The sequence below is a fragment of the Podarcis raffonei genome, chromosome 2 (assembly GCF_027172205.1).
Source record: "Podarcis raffonei isolate rPodRaf1 chromosome 2, rPodRaf1.pri, whole genome shotgun sequence".
NCBI classification, from domain to species: domain Eukaryota; kingdom Metazoa; phylum Chordata; class Lepidosauria; order Squamata; family Lacertidae; genus Podarcis; species Podarcis raffonei.
Genome location: NC_070603.1, coordinates 49024630 through 49041733, shown reverse-complemented (window position 1 = coordinate 49041733; position 17104 = coordinate 49024630). Strand labels below are relative to the sequence as shown.

Here is a 17104-nt window from a genome sequence, read left to right as displayed (position 1 = left end):
CTCCCTCTCCCCCTCTCCTTCCCACAATCTTATACAGGCATGTCCAGCATGTCATTCCACTTACTTACACTTTCTGGTCTTGCTGTGGCAGGAGAACAGGCACATTATTCATCTGGGCAACTAATATTGCAAACTGCTTATTTTTCTCATCATACCTAAATTGGAAAATAAAGAGAAAATATAACTGTAGGCAGTGTTAGAAATGACCCTAATCACAAAAGAGGTTGTTGATATTCTAAGATTTTCAGACCTGTGTACTCTTAGACTAGCCGAAAACAGTAGAACTCACTTCTGAGTGCACACACACAGGGTTGGACTACAGGTCTACAACCACAAGAATATTTACCACCAAACACAGTGGGATTTAATTTAAGTAATTAAGTTTAGGATTAGGGAGAGACAAAATTGCTAGACGGAGTGACAAAACTTTTTGGCAAATCAGAATTAATTTACTCAGGGATCCATTAAAATGCAAAATAGGACTGGGAAATTCACTTTCTGCCTATAAAAGTGAATACAAATGTTTAACATTGTTAACAATATGGTGGAGGGAAATGTATTCAAAGCAGGCAGCCCATCATGCAGTTAGATTTCCCCCACGACTTACACGATGCTGAAATAAGCAAGGGATACTGTATTAAGAAGTACCAGAGGCCTGTACTCTGAGGCCCTGTCATCAAGTCAGCAATATTCTCCCATCAACACCACAGATACGCAAATCCAAAAAATATTTTTATGCCATTTATTTAACTAAATATTACATGAAATGTTGAACACTGAAAGTTACAGTGGTACCTCGGGTTAAGTACCATATTTTTTGCTCTATAAGACTCACTTTTTCCCTCCTAAAAAGTAAGGGGAAATGTGTGTGCGTCTTATGGAGCGAATGCAGGCTGCACAGCTATCACAGAAACCAGAACAGCAAGAGGGATTGCTGCTTTCACTTCGCAGCAATCCCTCTTGCTGTTCTGGCTTCTGAGATTCAGAATTTCTTTTTGCTTGTTTTCCTCCTCCAAAAACTAGGTGCGTCTTGTGGTCTGATGCGTCTTATAGAGTGAAAAATATGGTGCTTAATTCGTTCCAGAGGTCCGTTCTTAACCTGAAACTGTTCTTAACCTAAAGTACCACTTTAGCTAATGGGGCCTCCTGCTGCTGCCGCGCCGCCAGAGCACGATTTCTGTTCTCATTCTGAAGCAAAGTTCTTAACCCGAGGTACTATTTCTGGGTTAGTGGAGTCTGTAAGCTGAAGCGTCTGTTTTTGCACAATATAAAAGACTCAAGAGTGGGAGTAGTATTAGAAATTAAGATATTAGTTCAAAACACTGGAGAAATAGGACTTCCGGGTTGGCGCCTCCGGCAATGGCGGAGCTCCTCCGATCGGGAGGAACTTGCTCCATGGAAGGCAGGGTCTGATCGCCATGGCGAAGGCGGAGACCCTCTGAAATCACAAGCGGAAGAAGCGTGTGAACTTGGGATTCGGCTGGCACCTTCTGCGCCTCCCCTACTCGCGGGGAAACCCTGTTTTGGGGATCCGGAGCGATGTGGGGTGAGTGGCGCGGTGCTTCGAATTGACTGCTTCTTTCACGGAGTGAAGCCGCATTGCTGTTGCCGGAGAGCGCTGACTTTTTCCTGTGGACAATTGGATTTTAAACAACTACCCGTGAGTAGAACGGAAAATTGGATCTTTAAATACCTTAATTTGGCACTGAAACGGGGAAGGTCTTAAACAGGAAGTCCGCCTTCCCCTTTTGTAAATAGATTGAAGCAAAGACGTTATAAGCTAAAGTATTTGAAAGCTTTTGGCAAAGGATTAAATTTTCATCGGTTAAAACTACAAAAACCCCCTTGGAAGCAGGAGAAGAGGGGGGGAATTTTGGACTTAGCAAGCCTGCAGGAGAGAGTGAAAAACCAAATTATCACTGCTCCGAACCTGGAAAAGGGCTGCCAGAAAAAGTGAAGTTTTGGGAGAGTTCATTGACTGCGAACAGAACATTTTTGACAGCTAGTTATATAAGAGAAAGATACTGTTTCCATTGTCCTCTTCTGCGTTTAAAAAGGAGGAAAAGTAACTGGAAATTGAAACTATTTTTATGGCTTGAATTGTGTTCGAAAGGATTGATACAAGTGGAGACTGTTTCCCTCTAGAGGGAGTCTTTGAAACTGTCACAGGAGTGCAACTGGGGAATCACCAGCTGCAAGGTAAGTAATTGTGAGAACCAGAGATTGACCTTGGACCATTCAAAATGTTGACAGGAGAAGCCATTGTGACGGTATTATGTAAGATAAGCTACTCGCTGGAACAGCTTCATAAGAAGACAGATGACATGTCCTTTAAAATTGACAATTTGGATCAAAAAGTGACTAATTGGAGTCAAAAAGTGAGCACCAACACATAAATAATTCAGGACTTGGTACAAGAATCTACCTTGGCAGGTCAGATTGTGGAGGAGAAAGAGAAAGCTGTGGTTGTTGAACCTAAAGTAATACAAGTGGGATCCTCAGCCTTACAGAAGCAAATTGAGGATTACAAGTTGAGGCCTTCTATGATTGAATCTAGAAAAAGCCAGATTTTGAGGACTGGATCCCGGCTTGGACGGAAGAAGGAAAGTTGGAAAGATCCTTCTATGCAGGGATTAACTGACTTTTGGGACATGGACTTGGGTCTGGAGGAGATTGGAGTTCTGGGGGCCTTTGGATTTGGAGGAATTTTGAAACATGTCATGAAACATCTTACAGACCTCAGCTTCAACTATGGAAATTTGGCTGACCTGTCCGGAAGGAATAAAAGCATTGTTAGGTTGGAGTCTTCTCGAGATCTGCTCTTTGGCATTAAAGAATATGAAGAAGACCTGCAGAAGGGACCTGGAAAAGAGTTAAGAGCCTCGGACATAAGATCTCCAGGTTGATGGACTATATGGAATTGACGGAAAGGACTGGCAGAATCCAAACCCAAGGAGAGGAGATGGTGGAAGAAGATTAGAGAATTTAAAGTTTATATATAGAAATACTGTAAAATTAATGAATGATAGAAAAATGGTGGAAAGAAATTTTATGGCCTTAGCAGAAATGTTATAAGGAGTTAAGCATATATAAGTATTTTAGTTTTAATGATAAAAAATATGTTAAGATATTTATAATATGACAGAAAATAGAGAAAGATGGAAAGGATTTGTGAAACAATTAATAGAAGTGGAATACAAAAAGGGAGGTGAGAGGAAGTCGAGGAAACAAGGGAATGAAAGATAGAGTATGGAAAAGGTGTGATGTATGTTTTTAAATGGTTATTGTTTTGTTTTCTTTAGGGATAAGGTGGGTTAGGGTTTTGTTTTGTTTAGTTTAATGTGTTTAGGTTGTGTTTTGTATTGCTTATATATTGTATTGTAATGTTTCTTTTCTTTTTTTGTTTTTTCTCTCTTGTCTCTTTTCTTTTTTTCCCCTTTTCTGTAATCTTTAAAAGTAATAAATATTATTTTTTTAAAAAAAACAAAACACTGGAGAAATAACTCAGCTTACTTCATTGAAATTTGAACTTTAGCAGTCTTAGTTGCATCTTCATTGTCAAACACAACAGCTTCTGGCACACAAGGCCTGGAAAAAAGAGAACATTTAGATGGCTTAATGTCTGCAATACTGGGGTTGAGTTGGGCGAATCATTCCACAAAAACAATTACTGTATTTCTCCATGTATTAGATGAGGTTTTTTGACTCAAAAATCATGTCAAAAAACTGAGGTTGTCCTATACATGGATAGACTGGGGGGGGTGGAAAGATGAGGGGGGTGGGGAGAAGCGGTGCGCCTACCAGCCAGTTGGCAGGAGCGCATCTTCCCCTGATGCCACTGCACGCAGGAAACGATCTAGGGAGTGTTTCCTGCCTGCAGCTGTGTGGGGGAGCTCAACAACTTTGGGCCATCTCCCCTCATTTTCTTAAAATTGACTCCGCAAAAATAGGGGGAGGTCTTATACATGGGGGTGTCTTATAGATGGAAAAATACGGTAAATCCTGGAAGCTCCCTTGTCGCACTGTCTGATTTGGTTAGGATGTATACCATGTAATACATAAGAGTACCTTTGCACAGATGCTTCGTACACTCCACTGTCTCCAGCCACAGACTCATCTGACACTGCAGCTGATACACAGGCTGTCTTCAGCGCAGCTCCTTCAACCATACTTACACCTACAAAAACAGAGGGAGGAAAGAGAAAGCAGTTTTGATCATTTTTATCATGAGCTAGATGCATCAGCAAGTGAAAGACTAATCCTTAATTTGTATGTTGTTACCCCCTTAAAAAGAACCCTTTATTTAGACAATAGAAGAACTTTTAAAATGTTTGCAACCAAGTCTGTTATATTGGGAATTAAAAAACAAAAAACTTTGCCTAAGGCAGGGGTAGCCAATGTAGAGTCCACCAGATGTTGGATTAAAATTCCAATCTTCCTAACCACTGGCCAGAGTAGCAGGTATGAGTCTACCAACATCTGAAGGGCAGCGTGTTGACTACTCTGACATAAAGTCTTGGAGAAGTGCTGCAGATAGACGGTACTGAGTTAGAGGAACCAACGGGCTGACTCAGTATACACCACTTTCATATGCTAAGATCAATAATGTTTTTTAAAAATAGATGTCAGTTGTGCAGATGTTCTGCAGAACAGACAAAGAGATGATCAGGTAAATAAGACAAGGCCAACACAGCATAAGACCCAGCAAATGCAGTCAAATGCAGCCCGCCAATTACAGTAGCTCTGTACACTGATTGTCAAGACAGTATGTGAGCCCACCGTAAATTAATTCTTGGCCTCAGTTGTTCTACTATCCTAAAACAGTGGCATGTTCTACAACTCACCTTCATGCCGCTTACCTTAAGCTGCTCACTATTGGTAATACTTCTCTACATGGGACCTACAGATTTGCAGTCTTTTAAGAATGCAACCTTTGTGGCTTCTCAAGAAAATCCAGTAAGTGTGACAGAAATTATTCTAATTAAATATTTTCCTGATACAGGTTCATTCTATCTCCTGCCCTCTCCTTTAAAGCCCTACTTCATTATTATTTTTAAAAATCTGGATGATAGTTTTTAACTGCACATAAGCAAAGGCAAATTCCATTGTTCAAGTTAATTAAACTAGATAAAAGATACTGAAATTGGGGAGCAGAAAAAGCTTTGGGGAAAAACACGATTTCACTAAAGAAGGGGTGTTGGAGATTTGGGGAATATGCTATTTAGTTCTACTTACAAGAACATGTGAGGACACATGATCCCAGGAGGCCAGGCTGTAACTCAATCATGCAGCTTTTGCGCTACTCTAAGCTGTGTGAGCAGAACCCAGGGAGTGGATGCTTTCCTCATTACTGCCCTGAAATAAACTACCTGTGGTGATTATTATGTCTGCTGACTGAATAACAACCCCAAATCACTTAATCTGCTTAGCGCCTTATAGCTTTCACTTTAACAGCCGCAGCCATTCTCAAGGAGCCAAGAAAGGTTAAGACTAATTACTAGCAAGATCTAATGGGAATAATAACCATTTCATACTACAAACGTGGCCATTGCTCAAAAGAGAAGGGAAAAGCTCAGGGCACGATGTTAAAGGCAAACACCATTCCTTGATCAGGGTTATGTGACCCATTAACACAACAAAACTTTAGAGATACTAACTGAAATTCTACTTGGTGCTCTTTCACAGATTAGCAAGTAAGTCTATAGGGTAGGTGGACTGTGCAATACCTAAAGAGTTCCAACATGCCAGTCCTTCAGCAAGCTCACAAAATAAAAGCTCTGTGGCCATCTTGTTGTGGACTCTGTGACACCATTTTGTGAGTCATTTTGGACTCAAAGCTGTCCATGGAGGCTCAGGTCGATTCTTATGTTCAGGGCAGCTGTCTATCAACTCTTACCTGGTATGCCAGCTAAGACCCTACCTGCCAGCAGACTGACTCGCCAGAGTAGTGAATGCTCTGGTTATCTCCTGCTTGGACTACATGGGGCTACCTTTAAAGGTGACCCAGAAACTAAAACTAATCCAGAATGCGGCAGCTAGACTGGTGACTAGGAGTTGCCACTGGGACCATATAACATTGGTCCTAAAGGATCTTTATTGGCTCCCAGTGCATTTCTGAGCACAATTCAATGTGTTGGTGCTGACCTTTAAAGCCCTAAACGGCCTCGGCCCAGTATACATGAAGGAGCGTCTTCACCCCCATCATTCAGCCCAGACACTGGACTTCTGTTGGTTCCTTCACTGCGAGAAGGAAGGTTACAGGGAACCAGGCAGAGGGACTTCTTGGTTGTTGCACCCTCCCTGTGAAACACCCTCCCTTCCGATCTCAATGAAATAAACAACTATCTGACTTTTAGAAGACATCTGAAGGCAGCCCTGTATCGATAAGTTTTTAATGTTTGATATTTTAGTATGTTCTGATATGTGCTGTGAGCCACCCAGAGTGGCTGGAGAAACCCAGCCAGATGGGTGGGGTATAATAATAATAATAATAATAATAATAATAATAATAATAATAGTAGTAGTAGTAGTAATTGTTACAAGCAGCAATCCTAATGCCACGCTACTTTAAAAAGAGTCACTGACAACAGGATGGTTGTCTGAATCCACCTAGAGGGTGGAGTCTACATACAGATTTGATGATGCTGTTTGATTAAGATTTTAGAATCCTTTGCACTCATAAACTATGTACCATTTTGTTGTGCTAAATGGAAAGCAGTATATAAAACATTTCCATAAAAGAAAGAAATAACTAAGTTGCAGTGTCAACTATTTCTCTTTCAATTAGAAACAGTTGTGCCAGAAGCAGCCTGTTTGCATCTAGGTTGTTGCTTTTATGTTTGACCAACCCCTCTCCCACTTTCAAGAACATATTGTAGTTTCAGTCACAGAGCTATTTGTGTGTGAGCGGGGGACGGAGAGAGATCTGCTGAATGAATAGACACTTGCTTATGGATACCAAATACATTAAATGTATCTTCTTTCTGGACACACGTTAATAACAAAATTTCACCTCCACTAATGTCTCCACCTATGATGGTTAGTATATCGAAAAAGTTTTTTTTTTTTTTACATTTGTTCCTTGCTTTATAGGTTTTTTTTTTTTTAAGTACTGTTAAATAAAATCAGTTTTTAAAAGGGGGAAAATAATTTGGCTGAATGTGAGGAGGTGGGCAATAGTCACTCTACCTTGGTCTAGATGTTTGACACCAGTCTTAGATTCTTCCACTCTGTACTTCCTGCCACTTGCAGTGTTTAGACTAAGTTCAGAAAGACCACTGTTTATTTCAGTATCTTCAAAATCCATTTGACCCGTGAAGGTATCGGCTGTGAAGAATGGGTCCATCACTAGTGGTGAACAAGGTGGAGAGGGAGAAGAGAGAGATGACCTTGGAGACAAAGAAGTCAATGATTTTGGTGTCCCAGATAAGGATCTCAGGGCCTGAAAACGGTTAGCAACATCAGTTTTCTGAGTTTTCACCACCTCATTCTCATGGATAGTAGTGATGCAGCCTGAAGGCCGAAAACCAGTGGCTTTCTCCAGAAGCAACATGTCCATTTTGCTCTGGTAGTCAGAGTCCAGCTGCTCAAACTGTTCATTGTACAGATCAGTAAAGCTGGCGGAGGTTGAAGAATCCTGGCTTGAGGTGACCAGAGATCCCCTGCTGGATGCAAGAGAGCCGGGACTGCTGCCAGAAGACAGGGAAAGCATGCTAGATGACAGGCTGCAAAAAAAGAGAGAGCAATATATCTGAGATGAAAGGTGCAATGAACTGTGTGGTATAGCAGCTGGAGTGTCCTAACTAGTACCAGGGAGACCTAGGTTCAAATTCCCACCCAGCCACAGTTTGTAAGTCTAAGCCACTAATGGGGTTGTTGTGCAGGATAAGGAGAGACATTACTTTGAGCAGGACATAAATTGAATGAAGAGACAACAAACTCTTAAGTCTTAATTAAACAGACTCTGGAACTTTGTGTGCTGGGAAATCCATGAGATTCCCACTTCCTGATGACCTTCCATTGTCATGCAAAAACCTATCTTGTTCCAATGAATATATATGATATCCCAAACTCTGTGTGTGCGTGTGTGTGCAAGCTTCATTTTGTTTGAATAATATTTAAGTCGGGGGGGGATTATTTAAAAGCAATTATCAACTGCTTACTATTTTTTTAAAAAAAACAGCCTAAATGCAATCATAAAGCAAGATAGAAATATTTGAAGTAAATGAAATAAATACAGATGCATTTTGTATAACAGTACCTGCTAGGTGCATGCAATAAGATCCTAGCCCCATATTGTGTTGATATCTAAATTGTACAGGAGGAGACATGTTGCTGTATTGTGCCCCACAGTCACACATCAGCTCCTTGCATCTCCAGTTGCATTTCCTTATAATAGTCACTGGGTTGTCATGGGGTTGAGACATATATTGCAAACCAAATGCAGCTTTTCTGCACCAAAGCAAAAAGCATCTGCACATGCTAATGTTCAGGGCTTTATAATTTTGGGTGGGTTCAAGACAATGGGGAAACCGGATGAAATTTTTTCTCCTTTTCCTAATACTGCAGTGCAAGGTCACTTAAGGAAGATCAAACAGATAAAGGATTTTTCCACACAATACACAAATAATCTATGGAACTGACAGTTCAGGGTATAGTGATCACTACTTTCAATAGCTTTAAAAGGGGGTCAGGCAGATTAACGGAACTATCAATGACTATTAGTAATGATGGGTAAATGGAACGCCTATGTTAAAAGTCTATATGCCGCTGAATACTAGTCACTAAGGGTTTAAATAAATAAGAGGTCTGTTTCATTCATGCCCTGCTTGTGAGATTCCCAAGCCCAGCAGTGGGCCATTGATGGGAAAAGGACACTGAGCTAGGTGAATCACAAAAACCAATTCATCAGGACTCTTCTTTATGTTATTACTTGTATTTCAAGTAAAAAACAATGTTTGAAAACACCATTTTGCAACACTATTTCAATCCCAAAGTTAACACAGCAACAGATGGTACAAAGAAGTGGTGCTGTTTTATGATTGGCAGCAAGTCCGTTTTCAAACCAGTTTTGGAAACATGTTTCCCATAAGACAGAATTGTAGGAGTATACAGCCGATATTCATGTGAAGTATGTGTAAGAAGCCTGTGGAAAACTTACTTTTTCAGCTGGATGTGCAACATTGCCATTAATCGCGTTGTTTCCTCTAGTTCTCGGACCAACTGGTTTCTTTTACTATTTAATTTCAATCTGCAAACAGGAAAAAAACAGCTTAAAATGCAACTCAAAGCATTATCCTATTAAGGGGCCATAGTAAGCCCTTCCAATGCAATGCCCTGAAGATGGGCAGGGTGTCATCTCCAAAGCCCTGTCTATAGCAGCATTTTGTTAAAGCAGCATTTTGTTCTTAATATTCACATTCAACTTCCTATCTATATAACTATTCCTTTATTACTATTTTTAATTTCTGAAATTCACAATTCTTCGGCATCTTACACTTCAGACACATCTTGAACTTCTGGTTTCACACTTCCAGGTGCAGTTTAAGATTTGTTGGTTGTAGAGAACTTTAAGGCAGTTTGGAAAAATAAAATGTATCACCAGCCATGTTAGTTTTGCGTACAGAAGGCACCTGACCTTCTCTACATTATTCGTCTTTGCAAAAGGTATGCAAACTATTCAGGAAGAAAAAAAAGATCTCTTACATAAGCAAGATTAGCGTTTCCTGGCAGGGACCCAAAAATATGTAAGGTGTTTCAGGAGGATTGTCTCTCACTTCCTTATGTGAACAGGCTGAATACAAGAGTTGTTTTAAAGAGAACACTTAATAATATTTCTTGGAGATGAGAGAATAGGTGAGACAATTTCAAAAATCTAAGAAAAGTAAGTTTTTTCAATTGTGAATGAACGTTAAAACCTGTCACATCTAACGTACACTAAAGCCACGTTGTATTTATCTCTATTATATGACAGAAAGGAGAACAAGGGTCACCTTGAGATTTGAGCTTGCCAGAGGCAGGGGTGGGGAGCAGAGAATGCTCCAGCATTAAGTGAGTGTAAAAATGTAGAACCTTGCTGTTGCACACTCAATTCTTACAAGGACCTGTTCATACTAAAAACATTAAAGGAACCCATACTTGAGGTCTTGTTTCACAATAGCAAGCACCCCCACAATGACAAGCACTTGTTTCACAATGACAAGACTGTTCCTCAGAACTCCCCACGACTTTTAAAGGATTCAGGGGGCATACATTTACTGGTAGTTCACATGAGAAAACAGCCAAACTACAAGCAGTGTAGGACCACAAGTGCATCTGAAACTCTTTATAATATACCCCACCACTATTTGTCTAGAACATATCCCTTTTTTGGCTGTTAGGAGCTGCCATAATGGTGTGGGTTGAGGAGATAAAGTCAGAGGTGGAACAAATTCTTACAAGAGTGGAAAGACTGAAGAGAGAACAAAGAAGTGAGAGACTCAGGAGATTATTGAGATGAAGGGAGAAGCAACCTGGAACACCGGAAGTTGCTTTATATAGAGTCAGACATTGGTCCAGCTAGCTCAGTACAGTACTGGTTGTCAGGAGCTCGTCCTACTCTCGAGTAGGACCCTGGCAGAGAAACATGCCCAACTGGCATGTTCCCTCCCTCCTGGTCGATCGTTCGGGAGCTTCAAAAGCTTTCTTCTGCCCGAACATCACAGCAACTGATGCCAACAGACATCGGCACACTTAGGGGTCCGTGGAGGCTTTGCAGCTTGTGTAACAGACCTCAGCAACTCAGCATTTTGGCTAATCTGCTTTATTTACATATAAACACACACGGAGCACTGCAACATGGTTCCCTCTCTCTCTCTAGCATCAGACAGCAAAGAGAATAAACAAAGGACAATAGTCCCACTTCACGGAACACAGCAACACAAACATCCTGTCTCCGTCACTTCCCACTCTGTGGAGTCAAACCGTCATGTGACAGAAAAAATCCCATGACTGCAATCACGGAGCAGGAATTCTAACACTGTCTGCACTGACTGGCAGCAGCCATCCAAGGTTTCAGTCAGGGGACATTCACTGCCCTACTTGTAGATGGCTCAGGATTAACCCTGGACCTCTTGCATGCAAAGCATAGGTGTACATCAATGAGCCATGACCTTTCCCCACTGAGAGAAGACTGAGAACAGAAAGCAGGAGCTTAATATGTTTCTTACACACTGAGTAAATTGTACACCTATCTGAGTTCCTTCCCTTTCCCATCCACCTATTTAAACACATTCTACTTTATAGTCTACTGTATCCAGTTGCCCATTAGTTGGCTCTTTCCCCTACCTCTTTTCAAGAAACATGGGGACTGTAAGGCTGGAGGCACCACATGGTTTTTTAGGACTCTAGCCTTCTTCACCCTCACAGTTCCCTCCACAACAAGGGGCTACTGCAAGGCACTGTTGGGATAGGAATAAATCCCACTAAAGAGTTGCAGCAGAGACTGGTCGTACAGTGTAGCTCTATAGTATCTAGAAGAAACTACCCTATTGCTTCTATGACAGTTTCTATTGTTGATGTGGAACCAGAGGAAAGTCTATCACCACACAAATACCTTGGAACAGCCTTCCCCTCCCGTGAAAGGAAGCATGAAGCTTGCTAAGGTAAAGGGGACCCCTGACCATTGGGTCCAGTCGTGACCGACTCTGGGGTTGCGGTGCTCATCTCGCTTTATTGGCCGAGGGAGCCGGCGTATAGCTTCTGGGTCATGTGGCCAGCATGACTAAGCCGCTTCTGGTGAACCAGAGCAGCGCACGGAAACGCCGTTTACCTTCCCGCCAGAGCGGTATCTATTTATCTACTTGCACTTTGACGTGCTTTTGAACTGCTAGGTTGGCAGGAGCAGGGACCGAGCAACGGGAGCTCACCCCATCATGGGGATTCAAACCATGACCTTCTGATCAGCAAGTCCTAGGCTCTGTGATTTAACCCACAGCGCCACCCACGTCCCTCATGAAGCTTGCTAGAAAACCTTAATTTCTGGATACTGCTTAATTGTAAATAAAACCATTAAGCAGGATGAGCCTGCTATAGGAATTTGTTGGTCCCTAGAAGATAATTCAGAATCCACTCAATGCCTTTAGTGGTCTCTTCAATTTTGGGAGGTAACTATGATGCTGTAACATCCACACAACATTCTACTAATGTAAGAACAGTTGTTGGAAATTATTTTTTAAAAAGTTTGACTTTTAAAAAGGCCCTGAGATCTGTAGAACTATTCAGGATAGATTCAACCAGAGATTGCTCATGTTCTTTTTGAACGCTATCTATTAGAGCAGCCTGAGTGGGAACAAAGTTCCCCAACCTTCAGCCATCAATCAATTCAGCAGTTGCCCTATAAGAATAGGTACATTGGAAGGAAGAATAATAGGAAAAATATTAATGATTTTTTAAAAATTAAGGGGAGTAAAACATGGAGCACAGTACACACCTCACCCAAATGTATTAAATAGTCCCAGTGGAAGATGCGTGTAGCAGAATGTTTGAGAAAATGGCCGTCTGTAACTAAGCAGCACCACCTCAATAAGCATCAAGTGGTATTTTTAGAAAGAGAGTTGTGTGTGTCCCTCTTTCTCATCTAGACAGCATTCGAATAGCTGGAGGGCAGCAGGAGATGAATAAATATCACATGCACTTAGGATTCTTGAATTTTTCAGATGTCAGGAGGTTTTAAACCCCACAAACACGTTTTTAGTTCATTTGTGTGGGATGGCTGTTAGTTATGCACAAAAAGAAGCCTATAAAATCATGCACAAAAAATAAAATAAGATAAAGGACAGCATGTTCAAGTCATTTTTAGCGAGAAAAGCCTGACTGTCAGATACATCATTGCAGACTCAAAGTACTATCCACCCACACACCAAGTCTAAAGAATGGCAATTACAGAGAGGCTTTTCACCTTGTTACTACTGCACCTTCTCATGGGGCTTAATCTACAGCTGAAATGGTGATGCAGTCTCACAAGATCCAGTCACCAAATATAATTATTTTACTAACCAAATGAATTACAGGAGACAGAGTGTGAAAAGTGGCAGTTTTTACGTGCTTGATAGTCTTGTTGTCAAACTGCATCCCTCCCAAAACTTTAGTTCCTATGGGGATAACATTTAAAAGAAACATTTGAGTTTAAATATAGCTACAATTCTAATGTTTCTTTGGAGATGTGAGGCTTGCTTCTGCCTAAATATCCAAGTAAGACAGCACAAGAAAGCCCCATTTCCATATCAATTTCCGTGTTTATTGGGGATACTGATGTTGAATGCAGCAGCTGAACACATCAACTTTATAGAGATTCACACCATGAGATGACACTTTTTGCCATCTCATGCCTGTTCATTCCAAGGTTGAAACAAATGTCAGGAAGAATGTCACTTATGTCAACTGATATCTTAAGTGACTAGAGACCAGAACCAAGATTTTGGCTGGTAAACCCCAGGTTTTAGTATTCTCACTCTCTTAAATCATACGAAGAAGTCAAATACAAGAAAACCTGGGACAGACGAATAGAACTTATTCACACCACACATAATTAAACTGTGGAATTTGCTGTCAAATGATACTGTATTATCCACCAACTTAGGCAACTTTAAAAAGGAGGTTAAGACAAACTTATGGGAAGAGAAGGCTATCACTGGATACTAGCCATTATGGTAGTACTTCCACTGCCAGAGGGCTCTGAATACCAGTTGTTGGGAACCAGCACTCAAGTCCTGCACTCAGGTCCTGCCTGAAGGTTTGCATAGGCCAGGGGTGGGGAACCTCAGCTCACAACCAAGTGAGATGAATAGTCAACCCAACAAGAAAAACACCACAGAAAGGAGACCAAAAGTGGCAGTTAATTCATGCAGGTGAGTCACGGAGGAAGCCTCCACTCTCGTTAGACCTTCTCCTGTGAGGAGTCGCAAGGCGGCAGTGAAGAGCCTAGGCAAGTCATGGAGGAAGAGTCATGAGAGGCCAGGACACCTTCTCAGCAACAGTCCCACTCATGGAAGAAGGCTTAAAGGGTGTCTTCAGCAAGGTGGTCAGTGGCAACAGCAGCAGCAGAGCAGGACAACTGTTGAGGAGTTGCCCCAGCCTTTCATGACTCATTCTCTGAAGCTTGCCTGTATCATCCGCAACTGCCCTCTGAAGCTGCTTCAATGGTCCAGCAGCAAACCCAGGGCTGTTAACACACTGTGGTTTGCAACATCACCTGCCTGTGGCTAAGTGAATTGCAGTGCGATGACATTCTTACATTTTTATTATAGGTATAGATAAAGTAAACAAAACAAAAGACTGTAACAAATGCAATTAAATTACACTCCGATGCAAGCACCTGTAACAGTTTTATTAGATGCAAGTGTCTGTAATGAATTTTCTAGTCCACAAGAACAGAAGAAAATAATCAATTTTTACTATTTAAACAAAGTAAATATGTTAAATGTACCTTTCTGTTAAAGCTTTGCTTTGCGTATCTCTTGCAGTCTGAAGATCTTCTTCTAGACGTTTTCTTTCCATCTCCAGTCTTTCCACTTCACCCTGAGTCCACTTCCTAGGGCTAATGAACCTCATTTCCTTTAGAAGTTCCTCCTTCTCATTGATTAACATTAATCGGTCTCGTTCAGAATCCAGCACACCAGGCCAGGCCTCACTATCCAATTTAGCCAACTGTATTTTCAAATTTGCTATTCTATAGGACGAAGGAAAACAATTAAGTTTGCATATGGCACATATGTTCCAGCAATCTCAGAAAAACCTTCCTGTTGGGCTCTCTTGCATATTCAACTAGATCAGTACTGAACACCACAATTTATCAAATCTCACCAATCGTATATAAATTGTGTCCTAATCTAGTGATATAAGATGGCGTGTCAAAGCACAGAACCCATTATTTCAGGACACTTATTTTTTAAATAATAAATGATTGAGCTTGTTCCCATAGCAGGGAAGTTGCTGCTTAATTAATTTAAATTCTATAATTAATAGAAATCCATTCAAGCTGCACTGAAGCCTTCTTTGCAGCTATTTTAATGTTCAGCTGCCTGGTTAAGCCCAACATTGTGCTCCACTGATGAATTAGCATTGGCATTAGTTCCTAATCTGTGAATTCCACTGTGAATTTATAAAGAGTGTGTTCTAAGAGGATTGCTCAACTGTAATTTGATAACTTCTGTCAACTATCAGCATGGATATGGTAAGAGGTCAGATTTGTTCTTAAGGTGGAATACTTTCCACCTTCAAAAATAAAACAGCATTCTATGCATCCTACACAGTAGGGAAGGAAGGGAAAGGAGATTGTTAGCTGCTTTGAGACTCCTTTGGGTAGTGATAAAGCGGGATATCAAATCCAAACTCTTCTTCTTCTTATGAAAGTAAACAAGCCATCTTATAAATCTGGCATCATTCTCTCCCTCTAATTTTCACTTTGCAATTTTCACTTGAAAGAAAGCCATGATTCTACCTGTTCAGCATTCACTGATAGGGAATTTTAGCTTAATCATTAATACCTTGTAACGCTCATATCAGCATTACCAGGAAGTTTTGTCAATGGGGATTTTGTCAATGGGGATTGTAGGATGTCAGGCACCAAATCAATTTTTGTTCCTATGGCTCATAACAAATGGAGGAAAAGACAGTTCAGTCTTTTACTTAAGTTTGCTTAAATAAAAATCGCATTGCACACTTTCATATGCAAGGTTCTTTATCATTTGCATTATGCCAATCCTTGCTATTTTCATTCTTATTCTTACTACATTGTTACTACAAATTAAAGGATTGGGAATTGAAGCGATAGGCAGAGTCTGATTTCCTGATTTCCTAGATTTAGGCCAATGACTTGCAGCTGAACAATATCGGTTTTCAACCATTTTTACACTAATTAATGAAATATGGGCATCTGACATCATCAGAATAGGAAGCAAACAGTGCTTTAGCATAATCAAACATTTCAGTGGGACCAAGCCTTATCTGAATCCACTACAGATGTAACATGACATTTCATAAATAAATAAATAAATAAATAAATTTAAAAATGGATGCACATCTCAGGAGTCTTAACCTGAATTCATACTCTAGTAATGAATAAGAAATTTATTTTAAAAGTAACTGGGATTTAATTGAAGAGGAACATGGTATCTGAAGCAGGAGTACGTTTTTTGTGGAAACAAAACTAAGAAAATGCCCTCACAAAGTCCCTTGTTTTAAGCTTGAGGTTTTTTTAATGCTCTGTGGTTCTATACCTTTGTTTAATTTTAATAACGCAAGCCAACTTTGAGACCCTTGAGGACAACTTTGGGGATCAAAAAGTGGTATATAAATATTTCTCTAAAGAATAAATGAAAGTTTTAAATGCCATTTTTATACGTATGGTCATTATGACAGGCACAGCAACCTCACTGTGTTTTTATTTATTTATTTATTTATTTTCATATATAGATACATGCCCTGCCTTTCTTCTATCATTGAACCAAAGGCGACGTGTGCGGTTTCTGAGTGATGACTTACCCAAGTACTGACCGAACCCAGACATGCTTAGCTTCAGCAAGTGGGGGCCTCATGTGCCTTCAGGACATACCCATGGGCATACCTTTGGTACTGTACCAAAACAGTTGTCTATTCTGGCAACACAGACTACCTAATAACAGGAATCCAATACCTTATTATTCATGTTTTGCTATCCCCTGAATAGGACTAAAGTCACCAAAGAATTTAAAGGAACAACTTGGGCACATTAATTCAGACTACCCCCCCCCCATTTGCATTATCTTTCTTCCAAAGAGACACAATCCTTCAACAGGCTCTGAGTCTTTCTCTAGACCAGGGGTAGCCAACCTTTTTATACCTACTGCCCACTAATGCATCTTTCTTGATGATAAAAATTCCTTACCCCCCACCAGTGCTTCATGGAAGGAGGATTCAGCTTGTGCTGTAGAACCCCCTACTGCCCACCTAGAATCCTGAAACGCCCACTAGTGGGTGGTAAGGACCAGGTTGACAACCCCTGCTCTAGACAAAGGAAAGAGGGAAGAAAGGGTCTCTTTTTCTCAGATGCTATGCATAGCAACCGAGGAGGAGAAAACAAACCAGG

The 17104-nt window shown here is 40.7% G+C and overlaps 1 protein-coding gene across 2 annotated transcripts in view; it reads right to left on the bottom strand.

The window, feature by feature from the left end:
• The window catches only part of WWC1 (WW and C2 domain containing 1), a 78670-nt gene that overhangs the window by 15899 nt on the left and 45667 nt on the right, over positions 1 to 17104 (bottom strand). For both annotated transcript variants that reach the window (XM_053376503.1, XM_053376502.1), the window contains 6 exons: positions 14465 to 14707; positions 9161 to 9250; positions 7189 to 7724; positions 4069 to 4177; positions 3514 to 3588; positions 69 to 155 (listed from right to left, as the gene is read on the bottom strand). In XM_053376503.1, coding sequence (XP_053232478.1) covers positions 69 to 155; positions 3514 to 3588; positions 4069 to 4177; positions 7189 to 7724; positions 9161 to 9250; positions 14465 to 14707 — 1140 coding nt within the window. The remainder of the gene's footprint in view (positions 1 to 68; positions 156 to 3513; positions 3589 to 4068; positions 4178 to 7188; positions 7725 to 9160; positions 9251 to 14464; positions 14708 to 17104) is intronic.